We start from the raw sequence: 26,381 nt of genomic DNA, 5'->3' as shown, positions 1-26,381 counted from the left end.
GCACCATCTCTTCCCATCTCCCTTCCCGCCCTGCTGCTCCCCTCCTCTGGGCACCATCTCATCTCTCTCCTTCCCTCCATGGGCACCATCTCTCCTCTCCTTGTGCACCATCTCCTCTTATTTATCTCCCCTTTTCCTTTCCTCCCTGAGAACCCATTCTCTGCCTCTCTTATCCACCTCAGGAGCTGAAGGAGAGCCACCAGTGTGTCCATCACTTCCAGCCTGTCTTCAAACTTTTTAATGGGGGTGGGTGTTTCCAAATGCATTCTTTTCTTCTGTTGAGAAATGTCATTCAAGCATGTAGCTCTTCCTCACATCTACTTCCCTTTTTTCTGACCTAAGCTTGGATAGAGATATAGAGAGTACTGAGGAGGAAAAAATCAGAATGACAATGAGGGGCTACCATTGGTCCCCAGGTCTTGTATTGAAAAACACTGTGATTGATATGTTTTGAATTTTTTCCTTTTATTTCCATATCTTGTATTGCTTTTGTTTATGGATACAATATTAAAATTTCTAATTTAAAAAAAAAACACTGCAATAAGAAGAACATCAATGCAGGTTCCCAATTATAGAATTGCCCTTTAGCTGTTAACAGAGTGCTATCATTAACTTTAATGCATGATATCTGCCATATTAACATCTAATATAGCTCCTTAAAGAATCCCCAAGTGTTCCATCTGACATGTTTTATATTTACGCTAAATAATTTGAAAACTGTGTATCATTATCCTTTCTGCTTATAGCTGTCGGTATATAGCTTAATATTCAAAGCCACTTACCTGATATGCAGCACCTGCTGTTGACCGAGGCCATCCCTTAATTTTTAGTGGAATTATCTGGATAATATCTATATGGAGTATACCAGGGTGTCCATGGGTGGCATGAGAGTGGTCCCTAGAATTATCTATTTAGCAGACTGTCTAGATAAAGTTAGGACAGCAATTTATTTACAGTGGTACCTCGGTTTACGAGTGCACCGGTTTGTGAGTGTTTTGCAAGACGAGCAAAACATTCGCAAAATCGGCGCCTCGGAAACCGAGCGCGCCTCGATTTGCAAGCGCCTCCCCCCGCGAACCAGCACCCTCCACCCCGCGATCCGGCACCCCCCTGCCGCCATCGGGCACCCCCCCACCGCCATCAGGCACCCCCCCCTGCCGCGACCTGAGGTCCCCCCAACCCACCCGAACCCTCTTCTTACTTTGCTGTAGCCTCCGCACCAACACCGGCACCAGCATGTCCTGTGTGTTGGTGCCGGTGCCTGAAGATCTGCCTCCTGTGCAGGGTCTTGAGCATGTCCGCATGCTCAAAGCCTCAGAGTTCACGTTCGACGTGAGAGTTCACGTTCGACGTGAACTCTGAGGCCTTGAGCATGCGCACATGCTCAAGGCCCAGCACAGGAGGCAGATCTTCAGGCACCGGCACCAATGCACAGGACATGCTGGTGCCGGTGCCGATGCGGAGGCTACAGCAAAGTAAGAAGAGGGTTCGGGTGGTTTGGGGGACCTCAGGTCGCGGCGGGGGGGGGTGCCCGAGGGCGGCGGGGGGGGGCCCAATGGCAGCGGGGGATGCCGGATCGCGGGGGGGAGGGTGACATTTTGGGGGGGGCCTTCAGGGGGAGCAATGCCGGTTCTCATGGGGGGGGGCAGCAGCGCTGCTGGCCTCAGGGTGGAGGGGGGGAACCTATCAAAGCGAGTTTCCATTATTTCCTATGGGGAAACTCGTTTTGATAAACGAGCATTTTGGATTACGAGCATGCTCCTGGAACGGATTATGCTCGTAATCCAAGGTACCACTGTACTTAGGAAAGGCTGTAAATAAAGTGAAATAAATCATAAACGATAATAAACTCTGGTAAATTTTCTGCTATAAATCCTATTTAAAATGTAACGTGTTAAAATGTAACTTTTTCTCATTTTTAGGGCGCCATGAAGATGCTTACAAGAACTATCTTGCACTTGCCAACTACTTCAAAAATTCAGGTAACGACTGGCTGGCAGATCACTTCTTTCAACGCTGCTTCGACACTGCTAAATTTATCAAACTCGATGGTGGGAAAAGGGAAGCTGAAGCATACGCAAATCTTGGCTTGGTCAAAGAAAGACATGGTAAGAAAGGAACAACCAATCAAGAAACTAGGTTAGATGTAGCAGTCAGCTTTGATCTAAATGAGATTTCCTAGCATATGAATTAGTAAATGTATTCTTTTTTCCTATTTTTTACCTTCACAAATTCCTAATAACTTGTGCTCAAGAAAGGTGGGGCAGTAGAGTTTGACCTGGAAGAAAAGGATAACATTTTTTTTTTAATGCAAGATCATCGGGGATTGGGATGGAGAACAAGAGGGGGGGTGCTGTAGAGGAGAGCATCAGGGAGGGGATGGAGAATTTGGGGTGGGGTGCTGGAGAAGAGAATATTGGGGGGGGATTGAAAAGCATGGGGAGCTGTAGAGGAAAGCATCGGGGATGATGCTGTATAGCAGGGGTAGGGAACTCCAGTCCTCGAGAGCCATATTCCAGTTGGGTTTTCAGGATTTCCCCAATGAATATGCATTGAAAGCAGTGCATGCAAATAGATCTCATGCATATTCATTGAGGAAATCCTGAAAACCCGACTGAAATACGGCTCTCGAGGACCGGAGTTCCCTACCCCTGCTGTAGAGCATGAGGGGGCTGTCCCAAATGTTGTTTATAGCCAATTATCAGTAGTAAAAAATATTTTAATAGCTTCACAATATTAATTTTCATTTTTCAGATGCCACATGCACCTTTTTGAGTTAATTAGATATGGAATGGTACAGCTGAATGAAATTAAACTAGCAGATGGAATTCCTATTAAAGCAGCAGAGTTGAGAAAGGATAGGCTGTCTTACATAATGATCTGGGTGTTTGATTTTTATCTAGCAATTATATAAAGCAACTACTGTGCATTTTATTCTTTTCCTCTTCTTCTGAGGGTGTGACATATATTTATAACAATATAGAAAAACAGCCTTAAAGACTCAACAAGCATAGAGAGCAGGACAACTGCCCAAATGAACTATGCTTTTCTGGAGCACAGAAAACTATTACTGGCTGGTGTTGCCAGAAAAAAAGAGCTATAATGGATGTCTTGCTGATATCTTATGTTAACTTTGGCAATCATTGGCTCCATCTCTGTTGACAACAGACTCCACTCTGGGTGTTGTACATTATGAAAATACAAGGGTATCTGCAATCTCAATAGCAGGGGTGTCATTGTGGAACAAACTGACAGGATCATTAAGAGCACTTGGATTTCCAGAAATTAAAAAAGTACTGAAGACTGCTTTGTTTGTGGAGGCATTTAATTGAATGAATAGTAATATTTTTATGAAGATATTGAGACTGGCTTTTTTTATGAACAACTTGAAAAACTGAAGGTGGACAAAGCTATGGGACCGGACGGGATCCATCCCAGGATATTGAGGGAGCTCCAAGAGATTCTGGTGGGTCCTCTTAAAGATTTGTTCAATAAATCTTTAGAGACGGGAGAGGTTTCGCAGGACTGGAGAAGAGCAGATGTGGTCCCTCTTCATGAAATTGGTTGCAGAGATGAAGCGGGAAATTACAGACCGATAAGCCTCACTTCGGTTATTGGAAAAATAATGGAAACGTTGCTGAAGAAAAGGATAGTGAAATTCTTAGAATCTAATGGATTACAAGATCTGAGGCAACATGGATTTACTAAAAGTAAATAGTACCAAAAAAATCGTACCAAAAGAATCTGATTGAATTTTTGACTGGGTGACCAGAGAATTGGATCAAGGACATGCGCTAGATGTAATTTACTTAGATTTCAGCAAAGCCTTTGACACAGTTCCTCATAGAAAGCTCTTAAACAAACTCCATGGGTTGAAGTTAAGGCCCAAAGTCGTGAACTGGATTAGAAGCTGATTGATGGACAGACACCAGAGGGTGGTGGTTAATGGAATTCACTTGGAGAAGGGAAAGGTGACTAGTGGAGTGTCTCAGGGATTGGTGCTGGAACAGATTCTGTTTAATATGTTTGTGAGCCAAAACAATAGAATGGATGTCACAAAAAAATCAGTGCTGCTGCAGTTTCAGTAGAGGAAGTTTCAAATGAATGGAGGAAAAAGCCTCAGATTGGAACCCTTCCACCACCACAATGGTGGTCCAAGGTGGTTGGGCGAACACCTCACTGGCAAAAAACCTCCAGACCGACTCCCAATAGTTGTAAACTTGAAGCAGGGCTGTTGTGCAAAAGATAGAGGAAATATCCACTTATCTAATTAGTTGATCGGTACACCAACGATGGCCAGCGTTTCACATTTCTGCTGCCTCAGGGTGTAAAGCGATCCGATCAAACTGGAACCAGAATAAAGCAAAACTTAAATTAATAAACTGGACAATTGCACGGCTTCAAAAAAGAACTGAAAAAGAAGCCATAGAGACATACCTTTAAGCTGGACGCAAAACGCATCTCAAGATCAAAAGATGGCTGCACCGCGACTGTACTGGGATTGATATAGCACTCCCGGGTGACAAACCCGGAAGTGAATACGTGGCAAAAATAGCTGCTGAGATAATAAATGCTGACTCGTACAGAACTTTAATGAATGAAACACACTAAAAGACTGACTGACCAGAAAAATGTATATATGAATATTTGTAAAAAACAAAATGTGATTTGTTGATTTTCATTTTCAAGCCCAAATTTGATTTCCATCTTTAGTAGAATATACTCCACTCCAATTTAGAATTGAGTCCATCTGGTTCTTCACTATTTAATCTGTGAATCCATTGTTGCTCTGCCCGCAACAAACGCCGCTGTCTATCCATGCTCTCCTCACTAATGTGATCGATCACACAACATTTTAGATCCGTGAACTGGTGGTTATATTCTAGACAGTGTGTGACCATAGGTGCTTGTAGTCTATTATTGCGTATGCAGCTTTTATGCTCGGTTACCCGTGTTTTAAAGGGACGAGTGGTCTGACCAACATAGATCATTGGACATGGGCAAATGAAAACATAGACTACAAAAGTGGACATGCAAGAAGTCATGTATTTCAAATTAAAAATTTGATTTGTTAACGGATGGATAAAGACATCTGAAAGTTTCAAGGTTATGGTACAGGTGGAACATTTACCACATCTAAAGTGTCCTGTCAAATGTGTTGCTGGCTGGCAAGGATCCACTATGTCAGATGGACTTAAGAGTTCTTTGAAATTTTTTTGCCGTGAATATGCTATTCTGAAATGAATGTCTCTGAACGTAGGGTGGAGATCCATAACTTTCCAGTGGCGTCTTAATATCTTTGAGATGTTGTTGATGTTCGGAGAGTACTCCAGAACACATGTAGCGATGTTATCCGTTGGCTCAGTTTCCCGCGGTAGAAAAAGAAAATCCCTATTGATGAACTTAGCTCTTTTGTAGGCTTTCTTTAAGACTACTGGGGGGTATCCCCTGTTCTTTAGTCGGGAATATAATTGCTTGCTCTTAGTTTTGTAATCTCCGGTGTCTGAGCATAACCGACGGTAGCGGAAAAACTGAGAGGTGGGCAGACTACGTTTTAGAGGATTCGGGTGATTACTTGAAAAATCAAGAAAAGTGTTTCTATCAGTGTTTTTCCTGTACACTGTGGTTTTGATGGAGCCACTCTCTTTGATGACAAGGACATCAAGGAAAGAAATATGATTCGAGTGGCAAGTCATGCTAAACTCAACTTTCCGATGTCTAGAGTTTAACCAAGTGAAAAAATCATCCAGGTCCTCTTTCGAGCCTTTCCAGGCTACAAAAACATCATCAATAAAACGTAGCCACATTGCAATTTTATCAGAAAAAGGATTATTGATGATCCATGTGTTTTCAAATTTTTGCATGAAAAGAGTGCTGAGCGAAAAATTCTTTTAGGTGAAGTTTCCTAAAGAATTTTTCTATGTCAACGAGACAAATCAAGGAAAACCAAGAACAAGTAGTGTTTAATCTTTCATCCTATTGTCCGAGCCCTATTGAGACATCTGTTCTATCCCGTGGCCTTACATTTGTCCCTGTTCAACCTTTGAAAAAGTTTCAATTAAGAGTTGACATAGAAAAATTCTATTAGGTGCTCTTCAACATCTTCATAAATGATCTGGACATAGGTATGACAAGCGAGGTGATAAAATTTGCGGACAATACGAAGTTATTCAGAGTAGTGAAGATGCACGGGGATTGCGAAGATCTACCACGTGACATAATCAGGCTCGAGGAATGGGCTGCGACATGGCAGATGAGGTTCAACGTGGACAAGTGTAAAGTGATGCATGTCAGTAACAAAAATCTCATGCACAAATACAAGATGTCCGGGGCGGTACTTGGAGAGACCTCCCAGGAAAGGGACTTGGGAGTTCTGAACGACAAGTCGATGAAGCCTTCTTGACATAATCCTAGACGAGGAAAACCTACGTGATCCCCACCAGCATGGATTCACCCAGGGCAGATCCTGCCAATCGAACCTGATTAGTTTTTTTGACTGGCTTACTAGACAACTAGACGCCGGGGAGGCACTGGATGTGGTATATTTGGACTTCAGTAAAGCTTTTGATAGCGTCCCACACCGAAGGCTATTGAACAAGCTGAAATCGATAGGATTAGGGGACACTTTAACTACATGGGTTGAGGATTGGCTGAGTGGTAGACTTCAGAGGGTGGTGGTAAACGGTACCCCATCCAAAACGTCAAGTGGAGTGCCGCAGGGCTCGGTCTTGGGCCCGATTCTATTCAACTTATTCATAAGAGATATGACCCAAGGACTTAGAGGAAAGGTATCACTGTTCGCCGACGACGCCAAACTTTGCAACATAGTAGGTAAAAGCAGTTTGCCTGATAATATGACGCAGGATCTACTGCTGTTGGAACAGTGGTCAGCAACATGGCAACTAGGCTTCAATGCTAAAAAGTGTAAGGTAATGCACCTGGGTAAGAGAAACCCGCACAGAACTTACATACTAAATGGTGAGACCTTGGCCAGGACCACGACGGAACGTGATCTAGGGGTGATCATTAGTGATGACATGAAGGCTGCCAAGCAAGTGGAGAAAGCTTCCTCCAGGGCAAGGCAAATGATGGGTTGTATCCGTAGAGGTTTTGTCGGCAGGAGACCTGAAGTCATGATGCCGCTATACAGGTCCATGGTGAGGCCTCACTTGGAATATTGTGTTCAATTCTGGAGACCACACTACCGGAAGGATGTGCTGAGAATCGAATCGGTTCAACGAATGGCCACTAGGATGGTCTTGGGGCTAAAGGATCTCACATATGAAGAAAGACTGAATAAACTGAGGCTGTACTCACTTGAGCAACGAAGAGAGAGGGGAGACATGATTGAAACGTTTAAGTACATCACGGGCCGTATCGAGTCGGAAGAAGATATCTTCTACCTCATGGGCCCCTCGACCACCAGGGGGCATCCGCTGAAAATCAGGGGAGGGAAGTTCCATGGCGACTCCAGAAAATACTTCTTCACTGAAAGAGTGGTGGATCATTGGAACAGACTCCTACTGCAGGTGATTGAGGCCAACAGCATGTCAGATTTTAAGAGAAAATGGGATATTCACATGGGATCCCTAAGGGAGTGAAATCAGAGGGGCGGGTATTTGGAATGGGCAGACTTGGTGGGCTATAGCCCTTTTCTGCCGTCTTTTTCTATGTTTCTATGTTTCTAATGTGCGGTGGCGGCGAAAAGGACGAACAGAATGCTAGGAATGATAAAGAAGGGGATCACGAACAGATCGGAGAAGGTTATCATGCCGCTGTAACAGGCCATGGTGCGCCCTCACCTGGAGTACTGCGTATAGTACTGGTCACTGTACATTAAGAAGGACACAGTACTACTCGAAAGAGTCCAGAGAAGAGCAACTAAGATTGTTAAGGGGTTGGAGGAGCTGCCGTACAGCAAAAGATTAGAGAAACTGGACCTCTTGTCCCCCGAACAGATGAGATTGAGAGGGGACGTGATCAAAACATTCAAGGTACTGAAGGGAATAGACTTAGTAGATAAGGACAGGTTGTTCACCCTCTCCAAGGTAGGGAGAACGAGAGGGCATTCTCTAAAGCTGAAAGGGGATAGATTCAGTATGAACATAAGGGAGTTCTTCTTCACCCAGAGAGTGGTGGAAAACTGGAACGCTCTTCCGGAGTCTGTCATAGGGGAAAACACACTCCAGGGATTCAAGACAAAGTTAGACAAGTTCCTGCTGAACAAGGACGTACGCTGGTACGGCTAGTCTCAGTTAGGGCGTTGCTCTTTGACTAGAGGGCCGCCACGTGAGCGGACTGCTGGGCAGGATGGACCACTGGTCTGACCCAGCAGTGGCAATTCTTATGTTCCAATGCCACTATTCCTATCTTCTACTTTTGGGTATACCCATATGTTCCCTTTACCCACAGCCATTAGGATGGCGAAGTAGTTTAAGTGTTCAACTTATTATTCCATGGAAATGTGCTCACATGAGTTTGGGCCCCACTCTCAGTAGCATTTTAAATTCCGCTTAGGATTGTCAGGGTTTTCTAACTTTTCTAATTCTTCATAGCCACCTCCATTCTTTGTTGGCCTGACCTCTTTCACTTGTACACAACCATTTGCATGACGACACAACAGTATAGTGTACTACTGGGGACTTCAACTTCAGCACCTGCTTCAGCACTCTGTTTTCTTCCATTGGCTCTGTTCCAGAGTTCTCACACAGCCCTCTGGAAGAACTATTCATATATAAGATGACCATTTCTTTTTTTCATCAAAACGGGACATCTATTAATTGTTAGTTCTACGCCCAATCCCGCCCTAGCCCCACCCCCAATCCCACCCTCAATTTCTTCCATTCATTTTTCATATACACATAATATCTTATTAATTCATAATGGTAACCATAAAATTAAAAAACAAACAAACACAAAGCACACTATACACAGAGAAAATGTTAATTATTTATATTTGGAGGGTTTTCAAAGATGACAAGGCAAATGACTTTAAAATATGCAATGTCACCTCAGTAACTATAGAAAAATAGACAAATATAATGCAAAATATAGACAGCAGATATAAATTCTCAAAACTGACACATTTTGATCAATTTATTTTTCCTACCTTTGCTATCTGGTGATTTCATGAGTCTCTAGTTGCGTTTCCTTCTGACTGTGCATTTTTTGTTTCTGCACTCAGGCCCAACAATTGTCCCTTTCTATTCCCTCCCTCCTTCCTATGTCCTTAGTGCCCCCAGTGCCTCTTTCCTATGTCCCTAGTGCAGTGGCGTACCAAGGGGAGGGCGGGGGGGAGGTGGTCCGCCCCGGGTGCAGCCTTAGGGGGGGTGCACAGCCAGCCCGATCACTATCACGCTCCCACCCTCCTAGCGAGAGCAGCAAACCTCCCTCCAGTAACGTCGGCTGCTTCGCGGCTTTCTCCTCCCTCTGCCGCATCACTGATGACGTCATCAGTGAACTTCACCGGCAGGAGAAAGCCGTGAAGCAGCCGACGCTACTGGAAGGAGGTTTGCTGCTCTCGCTGGGAGGGTCGGAAAGGTTCACTGGGGGGAGAGATAGGAGGGTCAGCGGGGGTTCGGCTGGGAGGGGGGAGAAGCGGTCTGCCTTGGTCTGCCTCGGTGCTCCATTACCTTCTTTGGGCAGCAGCAGCTTTTACAATTCTCTGCTGTTGCCGGCTTCAGGCCTTCCTCTCTGCCTGGTCTTGCCTACTTCCAGTTTTCATTAAGACAGGACCTGACAGAGAGGAAGGCCTGAAGCCGGCAACAGCAGTGAATTGTGAATGCTGCTGCTGCCCGATGAAGTTCAGGACATCAGGCCTTGAGTGACAGAAGGAGGAAAGGGAGCAGAGGGGGAGAGAATTGGGGAGAGTGTGGCTGTACCCAACTAGAGGGAATGAAAGAAGATGCCAGGGCTTGGAGTGAAGAAGAGACGCCAGAGCACGGAGGGAAGGAGGAAGGTATGCCAGATCAAGGGAAAAGGAAGGGGGAAAGGAAGTAGGAGATGTCAGAGCATGGAGGGGGAGGGAAAGATGGAAGAAAAGGAAAGGAGAGAGATGCTGGGAATTAGGGAAGGGATGATGCCAGACCGTGAGGTGGGAAGGAAAGAAAGGAGAAGAGAGAGATGCCAGAGCATAGGGGAGGGGGTGGTGACAGAGAGAGAAAAATGGAGAGGTGACAGAGTTGAAATCAATCATGTACAAAGAAGAGAAGGGGCACAGGATAGATAGTTTATGGAAGGAGCATAGAAAGAGGGAAGATGCCATATGGAAGAGAGAGAGAGAGGGTGCACACTGGATAGAAAGAGTACAGAGGGCAATGAATGGAAGGGGCGAGATAGAGGGTGAACAGTAGAGGGAAGGGGTAGAGAGAGGGAAACAGACACTGAATGGAAGTGTGGGGGTGAGGACGGACAGCTGCTGAATGGAAGTGTGAGGGAAAGGGGGAGCAGATGCTGGAAAGAAGTGGGGAGGAGAAAGAAATAAAGGGCACATGCAGGATTGAGGGAAGAGGATAGAGTTAGTTACTGGAAGGGGTGAGGGAAAGAGGTGGCAAACTATAGGTAGATACAGTGAAAGAGGGAAATTGAGGACTGAATAGTAAAAAATAATTTAGACAGAGGCAGAAAATAAATTGAGAAGGAAGACCAGGGAAGAACAGGAGGAAGGGAGCGGAGAGAGAGATGCCAGAGCAGGGGGGAAGGAGAGGAGACAGATACCAGACCAATGGGGGTGAAAGGAGAGATGAAAGGGGGAGGCATACTGTTTCTGGAAGGGGCATAGAAGGAGAGTAGATGCCATATAGGGGCAGAGAGATGGCAGACAGTGGATGGAAGGAAGAGAGTAACAAGAAGATGAGGAAAGCAGAAACCAGAGAAGACAAAGGTAGAACAAAAATTTTCTATTTATTTATTACTTTAGGAGACGTGTCACTGTTTCTGTGGTATTGCATTGTATGCAGAGTCCAGCTTCTTGCTGGTTCAATTTAACCTTTGTCTATGTATTTCTATTTTATCCCCCCTTTTACAAAACTGTGGAGCGTTTTTTAGCGCCAGCCGTGGTGGTAGCAGCTTTGATGCTCAGAATTCTATGAACATCAGAGCTGTTACCACTGTGGCTAAAATCCACACTACAGTTTTGTAAAAGGGGGAGGGGTAAGTTTGTGATGACATTCCATACTAGGCGAAGGTGTTTTCTGTATTCTGTGTATTCGAAATACATGGTTTTTGTTAGGATTGATTACAGGATTGATCTGTACTAGTCTGGCTTGTTTAGTTTTACAATGGGTGTATTGATGTTGTACTTCTCACTGTAGTATGTAAGATGCTGCCTTTTCCTAGGAACTCATGTGTGACATGTGGCTTGTTACTAAAAATCATGTTTTTCGTACAGATGGGGAGGGGGGTGCCAAAAAATGATGGGCCCCGGGTGTCACACAAACCAGGTACGCCACTGCCCTAGTGCCCCTTCCTGTGTCCTTTGTGCCCCCAGTGCCTCCTTCTTATGTCCTTAGTGCCCCTTCCTATATCCTTAGTGCCCTCAGTGCCTCCTTCCTATGTCTTTAGTGCCTCTTCGTATGTCCTCAGTGCCCCCAGATCCAGTGTCAATTCTCCTTTGTACCTTTGTTCCAGGTCTCCCTCTCTCCAGGGCAGGATTAATTCATTGAGGGCCCCTAGGCATACAAGTACGCTGGGCCCCCTGCCTCGCCCCACCCCACCATTCGCCCAGGTGGAAACAGGAAGCTGCGTCAGAGGGAAGCTTTGGGCAAGCAGCACCGCTTGCAAAATGACAGTTCCCATTGCCTTTCTTACCCGCATTGCTTGCTTGTTTTACTTTCCGTCAATGGGGGGCCCGCATTGCTGATCGATGCTGGAGGGGCCCATCGCCATTTTGAAATAAAATGTTGATGCCCTCCTTCATCGGACCCCCTGACCATTTCGGCCCTAGGCACGTGCCTACTGGGCCTATTGATTAATCCTGCCCTGCCTCTCTCTCCCTCATCTGTTATGATCTTGCCTCTCTCTGCTCTTCCTCAAGGTCTCTCCCCCTCTGTCTGCACCTCCCATAGTCCTGCATCTGCCTCCTGTCTTTCCCCTTTGGTCCAGGTCTTTCTCTCTCTAGTATTTCTTCTGCTTACAACCCCCCCCTTTCTCTCCTTCTTCCTCCCTCCCTCCCTCTTTCCTATGTCCCCCTCACTGCCTTCCAGCCTTTGTCCCACCCTTCCCTCAAAGCCATCCAGCCAGCCTCCCTCCCTCCCTCCCTGCCGCTCCGAATATGAGAAAGCTCAGCAACCAACAGCCTGCCTGTCTGTCTGCCTTCCTCCCTCCGAAGCCTACTGCCAATTCTTCTGCTACCCCCCCCCCTGCCCCGGTCTGCCACCGCCTGCTGCTACTTCCTGCCCACCGCAACAACCACAGGAAAGGTATGTCCAGGCGCCAGCCCAGAAGCCTTCTCCCTAATGTCAATTCTGATGTCGGAGAGGAGGTTTCAGGCCAGCCAGGCAGCGATTGGCTGGCCCTAACTTCCTCTCCGACGTCAGAATTAATGTCAGGGAGAAGGCATCTGGGCTGGCACCTGGACATGCCTTTCCAGCTGCTGTTGCGGCGGCGGGCGGGGAAGCAGGGAGAGAGCCCATTCTCCCATGATCACCTGTTCCGTTGTCCCCACACATAGCTTTGGGACGCCATCACTGAAAATGGGACATTTTGGTGTCCCGAAGCTGTGCGTGGGGACAACGGGACAGGGGATCTGAAAAAAGGACGGTCCCATTCAAAACGGGATGTATGGTCACCTTATTCATAAATGACTTAATCTTCAGTCAGATAGCAGAGAACTGAAAAGAAAGACTAACGTCCATAGTATGGAATTTCTCTTCTTTCTATGCTTTTATTCCCAGTTTCATCCTACAACATTATTCTATTCAACGGGAACCATCCTTTCTTTTCTTTTTCAAATTTTTGGTTTTCTCTTTCGTTTTCTGTCTTCTCAATGGTTTTCTGGGATTGTTTTCATCTGGCATTCCTATAAGTGCCATTTTTTCTAATACCCTTTCTACTTTTCTCCTTGAGTCCTTCTGGCGTCTTCCTCACCTATACTTAGACTCACCTGCAGTTCTAATGTCATCTCCTTTTTTAGAACCTCCCTACCGTTTCCTTTTTCGAAGGACGGGTTGTATGCCTCTCATTATTTCTCTATTCGTTTTCTTCCATTGCTCCACCTGCTTGAATAGGACATTATACAGGTTGCCTACAAAAGCACTCCTTCATTTTAAATGGTTACAAAATAAAAACTTATTGGCATATGTTTATAAATAAGATGACAGCAAATACAAGTCCCAAAAAGCATGGTTAGCAAGATCTTACACAATCGCTTGCAATTTCACCCTTATAAGCTGCAATTGGTGCAGAAGTTACAACCTTCAGACTGCAATGTGACAAAATGACCAGGTGTTCCTCAAGTGGCCCCTGAGATCACCGAACATTACTATTTGTTACTTTTTCCTTTGGGAGTAAGTGAAAGACAGAGTGTATGAACCTCCACTAACCGCAACTATGGATGATCTGCAGGAACGCATCACTGAAGCTATAAACATGATCACGCTTCGGAGAGTCTAGTCCGAGCTCAATTATCACATCGATGTTTGCCGAGCAACAGGTGGGACCACATCGAGTGTATGTAATTATCTATATGAAACTTTATGAGTTGATGAAACTGTAGCCTCAAAGGGGAAAGAATATTCCAATAAAATTTGGTTTTGTAACCATTTAAAATCAAAGAGTGTTTTTGTGGGCGGCCTTTTGAGTGGAGACCTTCCTATTGATGTTTTATTTAGAGGCCAACACTCCCTCCATCCCATTTCATAAGTGAGGGAGTCCCACAAGTGAGAATATGCTGCCTGCTTGGCCTGGGATAAAGCGCAGTTAATTGCTGTAACATGTTATCTGGGGGATAGCAGGCAGATATTCTTACATCCCACCCACCTCCCCTGGTTGTCTTCTTCACTTGGGCACAGAACTGATGACCTTACGAGCCAGCATCGGGCGGGAAGGCACTTGTGGGCTATCTTAAAGCTTCTAAAGCTTAAAGTGACATAGTAACATAGTAACATGGTAACATAGTAACATAGTAGATGACGGCAGATAAAGACCCGAATGGTCCATCCAGTCTGCCCAATCTGATACAATTTAAATTTTTTAATTTTTTCTTCTTAGCTTTACCCAGTACTGTGCTTGGGTTCCAGCTGCCGAAATCTCTGTTAAGACTTACTCCAGCCCATCTACACCCTCCCAGCCATTGAAGCCCTCCCCAGCCCATCCTCCACCAAATGGCCATATACAGACACAGACCGTGCAAGTCTGCCCAGTACTGGCCTTAGTTCAATATTTAATCTTATTTTCTGATTCTAAATCCTTTGTGTTCATCCCACGCTTCTTTGAACTCAGTCACAGTTTTACTCTCCACCACCTCTCTCGGGAGCGCATTCCAGGCATCCACCACCCTCTCCATAAAGTAGAATTTCCTAACATTGCCTTTGAATCTACCACCCCTCAACCTCAAATTATGTCTTCTGGTTTTACCATTTTCCTTTTTCTCTGGAAAAGATTTTGTTCTACGTTAATACCCTTCAAGTATTTGAACGTCTGAATCATATCTCCCCTGTCTCTCCTTTCCTCTAGTATACTTTTATGCTGTCTGTACCAGGATCCATGAATGACATCACCCACATGTGAGAATATCTGCCTGCCGTCCCCGGATCACACCTGTTACGTTAAGTAACAGTACTATACAAGAAAATTATCAAATCTGAGCATCAAAAATAATTTAGTGCAAAGAAAGAACATCATTTGAACGGTTAAACTGAAGTTTTTAGATAATACCATTGTCTCCCTTTATAGCCACCATTAAATATTGCTTCTAGCAGATTTCATGCACACGGAACATTTTACTATGTAATAGTATGTTCTAAAGAATGTCTAGCAGTTATAGATTAAAATGTAATAATCTTTTAGATTGCATTTTTTTAAAACTTTACTGGAATATTTCCTTAACTCCCTTATTCAATATATATTAAGTATAATTAGGACTAAATGTTCTTTCTACGTATCCTATTGCACCAGGAGAAACAGTTGTAGGCCTCTCAATTTATTTCCTTACAACTGTTACCACTAGTAAAAGAAAAAAAAAAAAAAAAAACACATTCTCATAGAAAAGGAAATAATTAACAGCTGATACATGAATCCGGAGAAGGGAAGTCAGCATATCTTGCAAATTGAGGCATGTTAAATTACCCAAAGAATACTACAAGCAATCTTTTCACCTAATTAAAGTCTCACCTAATTAATGCCAGTTCTACATGCATATACTTCACAGACAATTTACTTACTTAAAATTTTATTTCAGGCTACTGAAACACGCTATCTTTATTTCTTTGTTGAAAACTTTGTATTTGCCTTCTGTTTTTCTTAAGTGGAGCAACTTTCCCCCCCCCCTACAAGTAATCAATGCACTGCTGAATGAGTTCATTTTAATGCACTCAATCATGCCTCTAATGTTTGTAGCTTACGGGCGCAAGCATCAGTAATGCAGGAATGTTATATGGCTTAGGTTTGGGCCATTTCATAAAATATTCATGGAATCAAAAATGTGCATCAAAATAGCGGCTGGGAGAATTACATTTATGTGCCTGCGTTTATGGCAGCTTCACATTTAAGCCCATTTGTGTTAATATCTAGTCAATCTTTTTATGGTAAAAAAAAAAACTGGAGGAGATCGTATATATTCTTTTTGCTTATTATTTGTTCAAGACATCTTCTATAATATGCCAAAAATCTACGTATTGCTTGTGAAGTTCTATAAAAAAAAGGAGGGGGGGAGTAAAATGCATTTGGATGGAACCAAATATTCTTGAACTTTATATTAGCATCTGTTCTTTTCACAGCTTATATAATGAAATTTTCTTGCTTACTTTTTATGACTTTATGGTTTTCTCTATATACCTCTGTCAGTGCAATTGTTTTTAAAGCAACTTACTAATAATGGGGCCAATTTTCAAATGACCCACCTAGGGGCAGGTACAAAGTCCTTTTGAAAACTAGGTACAAGGTAGGCAGGGACAAAGTACTTTGGCCTAAATATACAGATATACAGTATAGAGTTGGAAAATAATGCATGTAGACTGGGATTTTAAAATATTCATGCATTAATTCATTGGAATTTCACTCATATAATATACAGGTTGTGACCAGTCAGACACAAGGCCTGCCAAGGTCCCAGGTAAACTAGGAAAAAAGGTAAAAGTAAAATCCCGGAAGGAAAATTCCAGGATCTCCCAGGATGATAGTGAGGAAAATAATGTAAGTCACCACCAGGAGGAGCCAGATATATCTGAGGATGAAGAGAGCGAATTTTGTCCAAGCCACCACCGGGGGAGCTCAAGAGGCCCAGCTGACACACTCAGAACAGGGCACGCCCCTAGGGTAGATAAGCCAGCAGTGGCATTCAAAGAGGGAAGCCGGTTAGGGAGGAAGTTGAGGCCTTGCCTCCCTAGGGATCCTTCCGGGCCAAACAGGGGCAACAGGCCACAACCCATGGAGCTGACTGAGGCTGAACAGACTGAAGATGTGCCCCACATGAATGAAGAGCCTATGGACTTCCAAGAGGCTTGGGCTGGCTGTGAATGCAATTTTCCTGAACCAATGCAGGTGGACTTGGCTTTAAGCCACAAACAGTGAGTGAGGTTCTTTTGGAACTGTTTGTGTGCTGTGTTTTTTTTTTTCTCTTGAATGTTGGTTTTGAGAGAAGGCTTGGAGAGAGTGGGGAGAGGTTTTGCTTCCACCTTGGGAGGGAATTTGAAAGCCTATCTGAAGGCCTTGGTTTTGGCAAAACCTACTGCTCTCTCCTGTTCCTGGCAGACATCTTCTGTTGCCAGAGGCTTTTCTTGATTTTCTTTTCTGACTGAGAATTGAGGAAACTTGTATGCTGAACTTTATTTTTGGTTCTGATAAAATACCTGCTTTGAAGCAGGCAATGCTAGCTCTCTATAGAGCTGGGGTCTCAGGAGCTAATTGAGACTTAATAAGCAGAAGAAGAAAGTTTGAACCTGATTGTGCATTGCTTTATTTTCTTGCTCCTTTTGGCAGTTTTTTTTTTTCTTTCTTCTTGAATGTGGTGAGGAACCCTGACTAATGTTATAAAGTTGGAAGAATTACTTACCTGCTTTAAAGAATTAAAATGAACTATTCCTTTAAACTACCCTACTGTTGGGACTTTATTCTTGAGTGGAGTTGATTTTGATTGTTGCTGAAAGTCCGGTCCTGCAGGGTGACTCCATGCCGGGTCACACGCTAAGGTACTGTCTGTTGTAACCACCATGATTTCTACTGAGCCCTGCCCTGGGCTATAGTGGTGGTCACAAGGTACAACGATACTTTTCAAAACGAAAGTGTATGGTGTGGGAAGGGGGGCATGAGAGAGATGCCTGTTTACTAAAGGTAAGAACAAGAGATTTTATGCTGCTTATCCTAGGAATAAGCAGTGGATTTTCCCAAGTCCATCTTAATAATGGCTTATGAATTTTTATTTTAGTAAATGTATCCAAACCTTTAAACCCTACAAAACTAATTGGTAATTGGGGGTATGGCCCCCAATTACCTGAACAACCGTATTTGCCGCTACCGACTACCCAGATCAAGAAGAACTCAGAATCTTTTCACCTTCCCCCCTCATAATGGTACCCGCGTAAGAAACTTTACGACAGCCTTCTAGCAACTCAGGCAGCGAAAATTGACCCCACCATCACCAAACTGATGATCAAAACAACAGACATCAAAGTGTTTCGGAAAGAAATCAAAACATTTCTTTTCAAAAAACACGTCCTTACTTAATATTCCCCTCCCCAATCGCACATGCACTCTCCCCAGCAAATAACACACTAGTCATCCCCTTGAACCTCATTTACGAAAAATATCCAAACTCCTAAATAAGCATCTCCCTTAGGTATCCATTTAACCTTCTCCTAAATAAGCATCTCCCTTAGGTATCCACTTAACTGATTCCTTCAAAGTTAGGTATCTTTCTTCAGTTGCCTATATTGTTTTCCCCACTGAACCTTGTAACTACTTAAACCCTGTCAAGTTATTCTATCGATAAATCCAGATATCTTATATTTGTATTTCTATACCACAACATGTAATTTACTTAAATCATTGCAATGTAATTCTCTCGGTAATGTCCTGATCTCTTTTAACTGTAATCCGCTTAGAACCGCAAGGCACAGGCGGAATAGAAATCACAAATGTAATGTAATGTAAAACTATCTGCTTTCACCACATTCCCTGGCAATGAATCCTAGAGTTTAATTACATGTTGATTGACAAAATATTTTCTTCAGTTTGTGTTAGTTTACCACTTAGTAGCTTCATCACATGCCCCCTAGTCATAGTATTTTTGGAAAGAGTAAACAAGTGATTCATGTCTACCTATTCCACTTCACTCTGTATTTTATAGACCTCTATCATATCTTCCCTGAAATGTCTCTTCTCAAAGGTAAAGAGCCCTGGGTGGGGAGGGGGGAAGAAATGGAAAGGAATTGGACTTGTATACCTCTTTTTTGTGGCTACATATTCAAAGCAGTTTACATATGTACAGTTACTTATTTTGTACCTGGGTCAGTGGAGGATTAAGTGACTTGCCCAGGGTCATAAGGAGCAGTACTGGGATTCGATCCCACAACAGTCATTCCATCTCCATTATCATTTTTTGTTATCCTTCTCTGTACCTTCTCTAATTCAGCTACAGTAGAAAATCAGTTATCTGGCAATCATGGGGATTGGTGGATGCTGGATAACTGTAGTTTCTGGTTATTTGAGAGTTAATGTAAAAATAGTTGTGTCTCCCTTCCCACCTGACTCTATCACCCCCACTTGTAGGTCCAGCATCTTCCTCCCTTCTTTCTTGGTCATTTTCTCTTCCCCTTTCTGTTCTCCCTTCTCCCCCACTTTCTCTTCCCCCTTTTCCCTCCCTCCCTAACCTGAAGCAACAAAGCCAGTTCTGACAACCCCCCTCCCTTCCTTCTTTCCCAAAGCAGCATAGCCGGTCCTGAGAGCCCCCCTTCCTCCCTCCCTCACCCGACGATGTAGCAGCAGCTGGTGAGCAGAGGAAGCGCCGGTAAACACGCAGCTTCTGGCCAACCCCAGCAGGGCCTTTCCTCTGCCGCATTGGAAGTGACGTGGCAGGCTGCCAGAAGCTGCCTGTTTACCGGTGCTTCTTCTGCTCACCAGCTGCCGCTATATCGTCAGGTAAGAAGGGTGGAGGGAGAGAATCAATTTGTTAGGACCAGCTCTGCTTTGGGAATGAAGGGAGGAAAGGGGTTGTCAGTATCAACTCTGCTGCTTCAGGAACGGAGGGAGAGAAGAAGGGAGATTGGTCGCTGCTGCAATGCTTCAGGAGCTGGAGGGAGGGAGGGAGATTGGAAGTTGCTGCAATGCTTCGGGAGCTGGAAGGAGAGAAGGAGGGGAGGTTATTGGGTCTGGAACACCACTTTGGATGTTATCTTAGGAGTGTGGGAGACTTTTTATTCCTGACAATTTTTTTGCCGGTTGATTAAAAGTGTCAGTTAGCTGAGATTCTACTGTATATCTTTTTTGAGATACAGCAACCAGAATTGCACACAGTATTCAAGGTTCAGCTCCACCATGGAGTGATACGAGGGCATTATAACATTCTCATCTTTGTTTTCCATTATTTTTCTGATAATTCCTAACATTCTATTGGCTTTCTTAGCCATTGCTGCACACTGAGCAGAGGGTTTCAATGTATCATCAATGATGATACCTAAATTCTTTTCCTGGGTGGCGACGCCTAATGTGGAATCCTGCATCATGTAGCTATAGTTCGGGCTCCTCTTTCCCACTTGTATCACTTTGTTCTAGCTCACATTAAATGTCATCTGTCATTTTGATGCCTAGCCTCACAAGGTCCTCTTGCAATTTTTCTCAATCCTCTTGTGATTTCTCAACTTTGAACAACTTCGTGTCAGCAGCAAATTTAATTTCCTTACTAGTTATTCCCAATTCTATTTATAAATGTTAAAAAGCAGCAGTCTTAGCGTAGACCCCTGGGGAATAGTTATTGCACGAAATAACATGTGGGAACTTTTAGGGGCTCATAATCGAAAGAGAAAAACGTCCAAAAACCGGCCTATGTCGGCACTTGGACGATCATCAGTCAAAAATGTTCAAGTACCGATAATAAAATCGGGTTTTGGATGTATTTATAAACGACCTGGGCCTTCATTGTGCCGCTGAACGACCATAGCGTGTCAGGAGTAGTGTCAAGGGTGGGAGTTGGGCAAGACGTGGGCTGGCTTAGACTTCATCGTACTGCATGTGTAACCAAAAGTTATATAGCACAGGATACACGGAACTTGAAAGTTGTGACTTAGACCATTTAAAACATTTAAATCACCTAAAGTGACCAGATAAGCACTGCAAACACATAATACAGACCCACACATACTACCCCAGTGATCACCGACCTCCATCCCCACGCCTATGAAAATATTAATCATAACTTGAAAATTGTGCCTCCAGAACATCATCATAGGAAAGCCAGGTCATGCTGCACAGAGGCGTCTCAAGCTGTCTTGGGGGTGGGTTAGGGACCCATACAGAGGAGGACCCATGCCCATAAGCCCCTGAAATCACTGCATTGATATTGAAACATGTGCACTCCCCTATACACCCCCAAATCCCTTTTTTACTGGCATATAAGTGGCTCCTGCAGCCATAAGAGCTATTGGGATGGTAGATAAGTGGGTCTAGGGGATTCTGGAGGTAGTTTGGGGGACTCATCGTGACCTATAAGGGAGCTGTAGTGAGATGAAGACATGGCACCCTTTCTGTGAAGTTCACAGCAGTGCCCTGTAAGGTACCCCACTATTTAGGTGCCATGTCTGGGTGTTCAGTCCATCACTTTGCAGACCCCTCCCACGTCCAACAGGGCTTGTTTGAGGCGTTTTGGACTTGGACGAAAAGTTGGACGAAAATGTGGTATAAAGATGGACAATTTAGCGACTTGGTCGATCAGATCGGCAGGACGTATACTTAGACGATTTTCGAAACGAAAAAACATTTGGATATATTTTTTGAAAATGTGTCCTAAGCTGTATTTTATTTTGGACGACTTGCGACTTAGACGAAAACAGACTTAGACGTTCCTTTCGATTATGCCCCTCTTAGCATATGACCATGACACTTAGTGAGGGCTAATTCAAATGCTAAATGTTTCTGTCATAGAAGGGGAAGAAAATAAGTAGAGAATAGGTGAGTTAGAGGCATGGACAGTGCCTTGCAGTTAATTCAGTCACTGCTGCAGAGAACATATTCAGTTATTGTAGCTGAAGGAAGAGATATGATCCTGATGCCCTCTAGTTTTTAAAAGACTGGGTAAAGAGAGGTATTGACATAAAATTGTCTGTCTCAATTGCAACTAAAAGTACATAAGAACATAAGAATTGCCGCTGCTGGGTCAGACCAGTGGTCCATCGTGCCCAGCAGTCCGCTCACGCGGCGGCCCCCCAGGTCAAAGACCAGTGCTCTAAATGAGTCCAGCCTCATCTGCGTACGTTCCAGTTTAGCAGGAACTTGTCCAACTTTGTCTTGAATTCCTGGAAGGTGTTTTCCCCTATAACAGACTCTACCACTCTCTGGGTGAAGAAGAACTTCCTTACGTTTGTACGGAATCTATCCCCTTTCAACTTGAGAGAGTGCCCTCTCGTTCTCCCTACCTTGGAGAGAGTGAACAATCTGTCTTTATCTGCTAAGTCTATTCCCTTCAGTATTTTGAATGTTTCGATCGTGTCCCCTCTGTCTCCTCTTTTCAAGGGAGAAGAGGCCCAGTTTCTCCAATCTCTCACTGTACGGCAACTCCTCCATCCCCTTAACCATTTTAGTCGCTCTTCTCTGGACCCTTTCGAGTAGTTCCGTGTCCTTTTTCATGTATGGCGACCAGTGCTGAACGCAGTACTCCAGGTGAGGGCGCACCATGGCTCAGTACAGCAGCATGATAACCTTCTCCGATCTGTTCGTGATCCCCTTCTTTATCATTCCTAACATTCTGGTGCACATATTTTTTAACTGGGGGAAAAGGGGAGGGTCCTATGGGTGTGCACTTGCATATGAGAAGCAACGGTGCATGGGAGATAAAACAGCACATGCACCTTTGCTTTTCAAATGCATATGCACTGTTTAAATTATTCTGTATGGAAACTTTTTACGTATTTTGCAATTTTATTATGTATGGAAACTTGTAAGCTGCCTTGGATAAAGACGGATTAAAAATGTTTTAAATAAATAAATAAAATCAATAGACATTTTATCATAGGCAGGATATGAAACCCTAATAAAACCTGAAAACTTGGATGTATTTTGTAACAAATAATTTTCAAAGCAGAACAGTGTAGTTTGTTTCTCTTTGAAAATCTGCACAAAGTACATTTGTTAAAAACTCATGGAGCATGCATTTTTCGAGTTCAAATATGTTTATTGATTTTCAAGAAACTATACAACACACAAGTATTCGGCAAGGAATACATTGAGAAAGGTAAATATACACTTACAAAATAATGCATTAATACATTCTAGAACAGAAGTCCAGAGAAACGATGTAAGGTGTCTTAACAGTAGTAAGGTACCATGATGTCTCAATGCCAGGTATATCCTAATCCTGGAGAGGAGGAGGAAAATGGAGAGAAGAGAAGATCAAGAAGAATGAAGTATTTAAGTTGAACGATTGGAGAGAAGGAATGAGGTCAAAAAGAGCAAAAAGAGAGAGAGAGTAGGGCGGGCATCAACATCCATAATTATTATTAATATAGCAACTATAGAGAGCCGTAAATTAGAGTCTAGTCAATGTGCATTTTTGAGGGTTATTTGAAAATAGTGCCCATAACGTAGGCCTGTTTCTTGAAAACGTGCGTCCCGATGGCTGGTGGCAGTAGATATCCTACCGCCATCGGGCAGCCAATCGGGACGCACGTTTAGAAAAAAAAACACCTCCCTGAGGCAGGACGCCTACAATTGTAGGCCTCCAAAGTGCATCTACGGAGACGCATATTAACGCTTAAGCACACCCAAGGCAGGATGAAGGCGTGGCTTTGCCCAGAAGTGGCCTTGGGCAGGCTTAAGCATCGGTACGTATCTCTGTAGACAGGAGACAGATGCCTGAAATGTAGGTCTGCAAAATGCTGGCCTATATTTCAGGCGTCTCTCCAGGAGTGTAAGCATGATTCTGCATAGGATGCCGATGCGTGATTGACAACGTGTTCAGCAGCTGCCAATACCGGTGTCCTCTATAGAATCAGGCCCTTAATTTGTGTGGCCTTTGTCCCTGTTTTGCATTCATGTTATACTAGAAGAGAAAATGATCATATAGTATAAGGCCATATGCTATTTGATTTGTTCTTGGGATTGTGAAGGTTAAGAGGTTACAGAATGATTACATGTCCATCTTCACTCTAAAAATGCTGGTTAAGAACATAAGAATTGCCGCTGCTGGATCAGACCAGTGGTCCATCATGCCCAGCAGTTCGCTCACGCGGCGGCCCTTAGGTCAAAGACCAGCGCCCTAACCGAGACTAGCCGTACCTGTGTACTTTCTGGTTCAGCAGGAACTTGTCTAACTTTGTCTTGAATCCCTGGAGGGTGTTTTCCCCAATAATAGCCTCCGGAAGAGCGTTCCAGTTTTCTACCACTCTCTGGGTGAAGAAGAACTTCCTTACGTTTGTACGGATTCTATCCCCTTTTAACTTTAGAGAGTGCCCTCTCGTTCTCTCTACCTCGTTCTCCCTACCTTATACCATGCCCTTTCTTATGATTTATTCCTATGTTTCTTTTATGAAATATTGAGGAAATGTTACTATGTATGACATAGTAACATAGAAATCTGTCCATAGAAATCTCTTCTGTTAAGTTTACTGCTCAGCTATTCTTATTCGACTGGCAGTTTAAGGGTGTAATTTTATAAAGGAATTTTCTTGTGTAAGTGCCTGTTTATGCATATAAAGTGGGCAATTCTGTGAGCAGTTATCTAAAGTTAAGTGCTAAGAGCCCACCTAAATGCCAGTAGTATAGTCATTTGTGCATGTATACATAAGAGCATGACCTAAAAATAGCCATACTATATCAGCTCACTAGTCCATCTAGTCCAGTTTCCTGTTTCCACAGCGACCAATCCAGGTGACAAGAACCTGGCAGAAACCCAAATAGTAGCAGCATTCTGAAACTGCAGAGTATCAAGATTCTGGAATACCAAAGTGCAACATTCCATGTTACCAATCCCAGGGCAAGCAATGACTTCCCCCATGTCTCTCTCAGTAGCAGACTGTGGACTTTTCCTCCAGGAACTTGTCCAACGCTTTTTTACACCCAGCTGTGCTAACCACTGTTATCACATCTTCTGTTGACAAATTCCAGCGCTTAACTGTTCGTTGAGTGAAAAAATATTTCCTCTTGTTTGTTTTAAAAGTATTTCTGATGAGCAGTACATCAAATACAAAAAAAAAAATTGTTACCAGAAACACTGTGCTTGGGTTCCAACTGCCGAAATCTCTGTTAAGACTTACTCCAGCCCATCTACACCCTCCCGGCCATTGAAGCCCTCCCCAGCCCATCCTCCACCAAATGGCCATACACAGACACAGACCGTGCAAGTCTGCCCAGTACTTGCCTTAGTTCAATATTTCATCTTATTTTCTGATTCTAGATCCTTTGTGTTCATCCCACGCTTCTTTGAACTCAGTCACAGTTTTACTCTCCACCACCTCTCTCGGGAGCGCATTCCAGGCATCCACCACCCTCTCCGTAAAGTAGAATTTCCTAACATTGCCTTTGAATCTACCACCCCTCAACCTCAAATTATGTCCTCTGGTTTTACCATTTTCCTTTCTCTGGAAAAAATTTTGTTCTACGTTAATACCCTTTAAGTATTTGAACGTCTGAATCATATCTCCCCTGTCTCTCCTTTCCTCTAGGGTATACATATTCAGGGCTTCCAGTCTCTCCTCATACGTCTTCTGGCGCAAGCCTCCTATCATTTTCGTCATCATCCTCTGGACCGCTTCAAGTCTTCTTACGTCCTTCGCCAGATACGGTCTCCAAAACTGAACACAATACTCCAAGTGGGGCCTCACCAATGACCTGTACAGGGGCATCAACACCTTCTTCCTTCTACTGACTACGCCTCTCTTTATAAAGCCCAGCATCCTTCTGGCAGCAGCCACTGCCTTGTCACACTGTTTTTTCGCCTTTAGATCTTCGGACACTATCACCCCAAGGTCCCTCTCCCCATCCGTGCATATCAGCTTCTCTCCTCCCAGCATATACGGTTCTTTCCTATTATTAATCCCCAAATGCATTACTCTGCATTTCTTTGCATTGAATTTTAGTTGCCAGGCATTAGACCATTCCTCTAACTTTTGCAGATCCTTTTTCATATTTTCCACTCCCTCTTCGGTGTCTACTCTGTTACAAATCTTGGTATCATCTGCAAAAAGGCACACTTTTCCTTCTAACCCTTCAGCAATGTCACTCACAAACATATTGAACAGGATTGGCCCCAGCACTGATCCCTGAGGCCCTTTTCTATCAAAATGCGATAGCAATTTTTAGTGCGGGGAGCCACGCGGATTGGCCCACGCTGCTCCCAACGCTTATAGGAAACATAGAAACATAGAAACATAGAAGATGACGGCAGAAAAGGGCCACAGCCCATCAAGTCTGCCCACTCCAACAACCCTACCCCAACTCAATGAGCGTGGGGAGCAGCGCGGGCCATTCAACCCAGCTCGCCACGCTAAAAACTGCTATCGTAGTTTGATAGAAGAGGGTGTTAGTCTTTATTCTGATCTAATTACTGTACATTCTTTAATGCCACTACTAATAATAATCATTTTTATAACACTTCTAGATGTATACAGCACTATATACATTATATGCAGGCATTTTTTCTGTCCTAAGCATTTTTGTATCTGGGGCACAAGGAGCTGCAGTAGAAATTAAACCTAGTTCCCCAGAATCTCAGTCTGCTGTACTAGCCATTAGGCTACTCCTCCGCTCTGCTGCTCAGCATAGTAGAAAACCCTTACTGACATGAACTGCAGGATAATTGAATAAAGCTTTTATTCTCATGGAAAGCCTATTATCCCAGGACAAGCAGGCAGGTATTCTCACTAGTGGGTGACGTCATCCGACGGAGCCCCGATACGGACGTCTCACAAGCATACTTGCTTGTAGAAACTTTAGAAGTTTCGAGTCGCCCGCACCGCGCATGCGCAAGTGCCTTCCCGCCCAGTGCACCGGGCGCGTCTCCTCAGTTCTTACTTTTCCGC

General features: G+C 44.0%; 1 protein-coding gene across 6 annotated transcripts in view; it reads left to right on the top strand.

Annotated features, from left to right (window-relative positions):
- TTC29 (tetratricopeptide repeat domain 29) overlaps nucleotides 1-26,381 on the top strand; it is a 479,583-nt gene that overhangs the window by 288,220 nt on the left and 164,982 nt on the right. For all 6 annotated transcript variants that reach the window (XM_033940245.1, XM_033940255.1, XM_033940229.1 and 3 more), the window contains one exon: nucleotides 1,923-2,108. In XM_033940245.1, the coding sequence (XP_033796136.1) occupies nucleotides 1,923-2,108 (186 nt within the window). The remainder of the gene's footprint in view (nucleotides 1-1,922; nucleotides 2,109-26,381) is intronic.

Source organism: Geotrypetes seraphini, chromosome 1, assembly GCF_902459505.1.
Source record: "Geotrypetes seraphini chromosome 1, aGeoSer1.1, whole genome shotgun sequence".
NCBI lineage: Eukaryota > Metazoa > Chordata > Amphibia > Gymnophiona > Dermophiidae > Geotrypetes > Geotrypetes seraphini.
This window is presented reverse-complemented; position numbering and strand designations above follow the sequence as displayed.